The 7,022-nt window shown below is 43.5% G+C and overlaps 1 protein-coding gene across 1 annotated transcript; it reads right to left on the bottom strand.

Moving 5' to 3' along the window:
• Positions 1-823: 823 nt before the first annotated feature.
• On the bottom strand, positions 824-6,365 carry LOC106606290 (zinc finger protein OZF). Its single transcript, XM_045713697.1, has 3 exons — positions 5,215-6,365; positions 2,533-2,710; positions 824-2,119 (listed from the first exon to the last, which is right to left on the bottom strand). The coding sequence occupies exons 1-3, from the start codon at positions 5,386-5,388 to the stop codon at positions 849-851; spliced, it is 1,623 nt and encodes a 540-aa protein (XP_045569653.1). The 5' UTR covers positions 5,389-6,365; the 3' UTR covers positions 824-848.
• Between the last annotated feature and the right edge of the window lie 657 nt (positions 6,366-7,022).

Raw genomic sequence — 7,022 nt, 5'->3', positions numbered from 1 at the left:
CCGTGGAATGTTCAAAGTTTCAGGTATTTTCTTTATAACCCAACCCTGATCTGTACTTCTCCACAACTTTGTCCCTGACCTGTTTGGAGACCTCCTTGGTCTTCATGGTGCCGCTTGCTTAATGATGTTGCAGACTCTGGGGCCTTTCAGAACAGGTGTGTGTGTGTATATATATATATATATATATATATATACACATACATATATATATAACACATACACATACATATATACATACACATACATATATATATATATATATATATATATACACACACATACATACATATACTGAGATCATGTGACACTTAGATTGCACACAGGTGGACTTTAACTAATTATGTGACTTCTGAAGGTAATTGGTTGCACCAGATCTTATTTAGGGGCTTCATAGCAAAGGGGGTGAATACATCTGCACCCACCACTTATATTTTTTATTTATTATAATTTTTTTAACAAGTAATGTTTTTCATTTCACTTCACCAATTTTGACTATTTTGTGTATGCCCATTACATGAAATCCAAATAAAAATCCATTTAAATTACAGGTTGTAATGCAACAAAATAGGAAAAATGCCAAGGGGATGAATACTTTTGCAAGGCACTGTATGAAAGACGATACAATTATCAACATCCCCCCCCCACACAGGTTCACTATGACATTTTCTATAACATTTGTCCATTTAGATCAATGTGTGATATTACATAGACACAGGGGAGACCTGATCCTAGATCAGAGCTGCATATTATGCTGCACAGAGGTTACCATGGTGATCAGACTAAATCAACTGTTTAAGAATGGGAGATGGATATGACTGTTCACTAGATTTTTTATACTGATCCTTTATTTAGGGATCTGGGACCGGTGACAGGTAGGAGGGAGAGGAAATACAGCACGTTTTTGTTTTCTGGTGTTTTTTCATTTGCCCTAAATAAGCAAAGCTCTTCCCACATAGACAAACATAGGGTTTCACTCCAGTGTGTGTTCGCTGGTGTGAATTTAGGGTCCCTGATTGACTGAAGCTCTTCCCACACTGACCACAGCTATAAGGCTTCTCTCCTGTGTGTATGCGCTGGTGTATAGTAAGTTTTTCTGACACCACAAAGCTCTTCCCACACTGATCACAGCTATAAGGTTTCTCTCCTGTGTGTTTTCTCTGGTGTATATTCAGGTGTACTGATTGAGCAAAGCTCTTGCCACACTGAACACATCTATAAGGCTTCTCTCCAGTGTGTGTTCGCTGGTGTGAATTTAGGGTCCCTGATTGACTGAAGCTCTTCCCACACTTAACACAGGTAAAAGGTTTCTCTCTAGTGTGTGTTCGATGGTGTCTAGTCAGGGAGGAAGCTATAGCAAAGCTCTTCCCACACTGATCACAGCTAAAAGGCTTCTCTCCAGTGTGTGTTAGCTGGTGTGTAGTCAGGGTGGAAGCTAGAGCAAAGCTCTTCCCACATAGACAGACATAAGGTCTCTCTCCAGTGTGTGTTCGATGGTGTCTAGTCAGGGAGGAAGCTAGAGCAAAGTTCTTCCCACACTGATCACAGCTATAAGGTTTCTCTCCAGTGTGTGTTCGTTGGTGTGAATTTAGGGGCGCTGATTGACTGAAGCCCTTCCCACACTGATCACAGCTATAAGACTTCTCTCCTGTGTGTATGCACTGGTGTATAGTTAGGGCTTCTGATACAGCATAGCTTTTCCCACACTGATCACAGCTATAAGGCTTCACTCCAGTGTGTGTTAGCTTGTGTATGTTTAGGGCTCCCAAATACGAAAAGCTTTTCCCACAATCAAGGCAGGGGTAAGGTTTCTCTCCTGTATGAATTCTCAGATGAGATTTTAAGGTGTTAGAAGCAGCGAAACTCTTCCCACACTGTGAGCAGCAGTATGGTTTCTCTCCGGTGTGAATCCGCTGGTGAATAATGAAGTCACTCCGGCTTGTGAAACTCTTCCCACAGTCAGAACAGCAGTGGTGAGGTTTCTTCCCTGTACTTCTCTGCTGATGTTTCTTGAGATGTTCTGATCTGGAAAGACTCTTCTCTGTCTCGTCAGCAACATGTGGTTGAGAATCCCCAGATGATAAGCACCTGCCACTGAGAGAACGACGGTTAGGAGTGTCCCCTGTGAAACAAAGACATTGAATAACTAGATTTCGGAAATATGGGTCCATAAACAAATACTATAACAATTTTTTTTTTAAGTGTTATTTAGCAGACGATCTTATCCAGAGTGATTTACAGGAGCAATTAGGGTTAAGTATCTTGCTCAAGGGCACAGACAGATTTTCCACCAAGTCGGCTCAGAGATCCAAACCAGCAACCTTTCAATTTGTGGCTCAACGCTCTTAAACAGAAGACTACCTGTCTCTCTTTTCATCAATATACACTCAGTGGGCAGTTTATTAGGTACACCACCCTCTGTTCACAAAATTTGATTGACAATTAACTAGCCCGAGTGTTTTACTGTTTATAAATCAATTAACAGAAGTTGCAGAAGCAGATTGTGGTCTCATCCACACGCCCCATTGTTCTTACTTGATGAAATCAAATCTCCCTCCTCCTCGTGTCCTCTCACAGTTCCACTCTTCCCTGGTGTTTTCCTGCAGTCGACCAGCCACACAGACACCCTCTTCAGACCCAGCAGTAAGGCACTACCAGGAGAGTTGTGACCAGGGGACTCCGGTATGGTGGAGGGGGACGGGATAGCTCTGTCCTGGAGACCACAGGAAGTATTGTACATAGAATATCATTAGACCAAATATTTGAGTACTTTAGTCTAAATCTCTGATTGATTGGTGCATCCTTATAATACCTCCTTTCTCCTGAAGTATGCAGTCATTCACTACTTTACACAAATGTACAGTTTTCAAATCACTTTGGGCCATTTTACAAATGGAAGTGGTATATTTTTTTACTAATGTAAAAACGTGTAACACTTGTAATGCCCCGTCATATGTTCAGAACCTTTGATTGAGTATTCATTGGAGTTGAACACATCTTTCACCCCTGAGTTAATCTTGGTTAACCCAGAACTAATGTCTCACGTAATTGGTCAGCCGCACAATTTAGTTCTGGGTTCATACGTGTTAGGATGAGAGCTTAACAAATGCTGGAATGAAGAGCTCCACCCTCTCTTTCAAGATACGGGCCGAATGTCCCCTCCCCTTTCCAAAATTCGGAGGATGCGAAATCGTGATTTGTCCAAATAACCAGAGAGGAAAAACAAACACCTGACCTACTGCTGCTCATTATGATGTACTATTTATAGCCAAATCCAACAATTATTTGGTTTCACCTTCCATGTCTTTCTGGTGCCTTTTACAGCTTGTTCTAGCCTAAAGCGTTGCAGAGTTATGAATCCTATACATTTATATAAAATCAAGGTTTGGGGGGCATTAGCCCCGTCCCCCACACCACTGGAATGTCCGTTGACAGATATCTAACACATGGGCTAGTAAATACAATGAAGCCGGTTAAATGGCAGAGTTGTTAGTTTGGCCACTGTTGATCAGCACAGATTTGGTATGACCCCCTCCTTAGGATCATCTGGCAGAACGCCCAGAATATGTTCTATAAGTTAAGACAGGAGATGGTGCCAGACACATGCCAGAACCAACCCTATGAATGATGACTATGTAACGTATCTGTAACCAGTAATATAAGAGATCTAACGGGACTGCCGAGGGAACTACCTTCAGAACGGTACTTTATGCCTCCAAGTTTGACTGACCTCTCCATCATGCTGATTATAAACAATCATTAATTTGTGATTGTCTTAGTGTCCCTGTGTAGAATTTCCACGACAATCCCATCCATACACTACATGCCCAATGTATGTAGTATGTAGACATGCGCTCGTCGAACATCTCATTTCAAAATCATGGACATTAATGTGGAGTTGGTCCCCCATTTGCTGCTATAACAGCCTCCACTTCTGGGAAGTCTTTCCACCAGATGTTGTAACATTGCTACAGGGACTTGCTTCAATTCAGCCACAAGAGCATTAGTGAGGCCGGGCACTGATGTTGGGCAATTAGGCCTGGCTTGCGGTCTGTGTTCCAATTCATCCCAAAGGTGTTCGATGGGGTTGAGGTCAGGGCTCTGTGCAGGCCAGTCAAGTTCTTCCACACCAATCTCAACAAACCATTTCTGTATGGACCTTGCTTTGTGCACGGGGGCATTGTCATGCTGAAACAGGAAAGGGCGTTCCCCAAACTGTTGCCACAAAGTTGGAAGCACAGAAACGTCTAGAATGTCATTGTATTCTGTAGCGTAAAGAATTCCCTTCACTGGAACTAAGGGACAGAACCATGACAAACAGCCCCAGACAATTATTCCTCCTCCACCAAACTTTACAGTTGACACTACGCATTGGGGCAGTTAGCTTTTCCTGGCATCCGCCAAACCCAGATTTGTCGTTCGGCGGTGAGCCTTACACCACTCCAGCCGACGCTTGGCATTGCGCATAGGCTTGTGTGCGGCTGCTCAGCTATGGAAACCCATTTCATGAAACTCCCGACGAACAGTTGTGCCTACGTTGCATCCAGAGGCAGTTTGGAACTCGGTTGGGAGTGTTGCAACTGAGGACAGACGATTGTTATGCGCTACGCGCTTCAGTACTCGGTGGTCCCATTCTGCGATCTTGTGTGGTATACCACTTCTCGATTGAGCCGTTATTGCTCCTAGACATTTCTACTTCACAATAACAGCACTTACAGTTGACCGGGAAGCTCTAGCAGGGCAGAAATTTGACAAACTGACTTGTTGGAAAGATGGCATCTTATGACGGCACCACATTGAAAGTCACTGATCTCTTCAGTAAGGCCATTCTACTGCCAATGTGGGTCTATGGAGGTTGCATGGCTGTGTGCTCAATTTTATACACCTGTCAGCAACGGGTGTGGCTGAAATAGCCAAATCGAATAATTTGAAGGGGTGTCCACACACTTATGAATGTACTGTATTTATACTGTGGACTCCGACATTGCTCGTCCTAATATGTATATATTTCCTAATTCCATTCTTTTAAATTTGTGCAACGTTATTGTTGTGAATTGTTAGATATTACTGCACTGTTGGAACTAGGAACACAAGCATTTTGCTACACCTGTAATAAGATCTGATATGTATGTGTATGGACCAATACAATCTGATTTGTTTCCTCAGCTACAGTTTGAGTTGTGTCCTGTCTGACAGTGAAATATGGCTAGCACTTACTGTAGCTTGGACTATGGAGTAGCTAGCTACCGTTGCAGAAGTCCATTGCGTTGCATGCACTCTAAGGTAGCAGTGTGACAATTTTGTTTTGAACTGATGTAGTTCAATGCTGTGGGGCTTCCAGGCAGCCGCCCGAGAGTAACACGTATTACAATGTTTGTGTTGTTTTTTCATTTTTTTGTGACGCACTGCATACTGTTCCTTGCTCTTTTAACGGATTAAGCATGACTTTGACAACGATGAACTGTACAAACGTTGTGGAATACTCATCACATTTCCTATGGTTTGACGAAAACATGCACCTCCACTGGCACCGCATATCCGAGACAAACTTTAGTGCTTCGGGATAATGCGCGTAAAAAGCCGGGTGAGATGGACTACAGCTGGTAAGGGCAGAGGGAGCAAAATACTGACAATAGAAGGTAACAGACCTAAAACACATCAAAAACACAATCACTCACGTGAATGCAGAATTCTAACTGAATTACGTGACGTCACAAAGACGTCCCAGAATGCCCCAGAGACCCCGAATGTGCTTGTTTGTAATCCAAGATCATTGAAAAACAAAGTGGATGAAGTTGAACTGCTTCTTCAAATCAGTAAATGCAGACATTGGATGCGTCACTGAAACTTGGGCCCATGAAAATATCCCAGATTAATCTATTTTCATATATAACTATCAGCTGTTCCGAAATGACAGGTCCAGAGAGGGGATGTGGCTATGTATGTGAACCACAGTATGCAGGCAAAGAGAAGAACTGACCCAGAGAAAGAGGAATTTGAGTGTATGTGGCGTCGGCTCCGTCCTAAACGACTCCCAAACTCAGTTTCAACTCTGTTCGTGAGAATACTCTACCATCCACCACGGGCAAATGAGAAAACACTTCGGTAGAACACTGTGGATTATCTCATCAACACTGTCGATGTGATCAGAATGTCCTATACCTAAAGTGTCAAACCCATGTACAACGAGTGACTGAAGGTCCATCTCTCTAACGTCATGCCTTGGAAAAATCCAGGAGAACTTAATTAAAAGAAAACTCATGCCAACAGTTTTATCTGAGTGCACAAATCAGTATGCCTGCCTACCTACCAAAGTCTGGCACTACTACCGCCCTTGTGAAAGACACACACTCCTGGCTGACTGCTAGACTCCAAAAAAAACCAACAAGGTGAGGGTGTTACTTGCTGATATGTCCAAAGCCTTTGGTCGAGTAGATCACGCAAAGCTCCTGCAACATCTGTCTAACATTGAACTGTGTCCAAGGTTACTAGCCTGGCTCAACAGCTACACCACAGGAAGAAGGCAGAGGGTGATGGTTACTAGCCTGGCTCCACAGCTACACCACAGGAAGAAGGCAGAGGGTGATGGCAAATGGCACTTTTAGCCCTTGGTCAGAGGTGATCTCTGTTGTGCCACAAGGGGGCGTGGCCTCACCATATCTGTTTCTCCTTCACATGTCCACCCAAAAAGTTGTCTTCAGTGACACTCTGGACACTGGGTATGCAGACAGTGTAGGGCTGTCCCGAGTCATACCATTAACCAGCATCAAAGAGGACATTTCCATGGGCTTTGAGGCAAAGCAGCTGGAAGAGTGGGCCACATCCAACATGCTCCTGAATGGGAAAACGTCTGTGGAAATTGGGATATGTTTTTCTAGAGACCATCCACAACCTGCACCACTAATCCTAGGACAGGAAGTAACAGTGGTAACAACACCTAAGTATCTTGGTTTTCTGTTAGACTCGAAACTCGGTGGCGACACGTGGAGCAGTCAGTGAGGAAGGCCTCAAAAGGCCTGCACTTT

This window comes from Salmo salar, unplaced genomic scaffold, assembly GCF_905237065.1.
Source record: "Salmo salar unplaced genomic scaffold, Ssal_v3.1, whole genome shotgun sequence".
Classification (NCBI taxonomy): domain Eukaryota; kingdom Metazoa; phylum Chordata; class Actinopteri; order Salmoniformes; family Salmonidae; genus Salmo; species Salmo salar.
The sequence above is the reverse complement of the archived record's forward strand: the minus strand, read 5'-3'. Positions and strand labels throughout refer to the sequence as shown.

Bases quoted from the DNA above. Each gene is read 5' to 3' on its own strand.
- LOC106606290 (XM_045713697.1), bottom strand. From the start codon at position 5,388: ATGAAAAAACAACACAAACATTGTAATACGTGTTACTCTCGGGCGGCT. The intron at 2,711-5,214 runs GTAAGTGCTAGC...TGTGGTCTCCAG, and splicing joins ACTCCATAGTCCAAGCTACA to GACAGAGCTATCCCGTCCCC. The intron at 2,120-2,532 runs GTAAGAACAATG...TTTGTTTCACAG, and splicing joins GGGAGATTTGATTTCATCAA to GGGACACTCCTAACCGTCGT.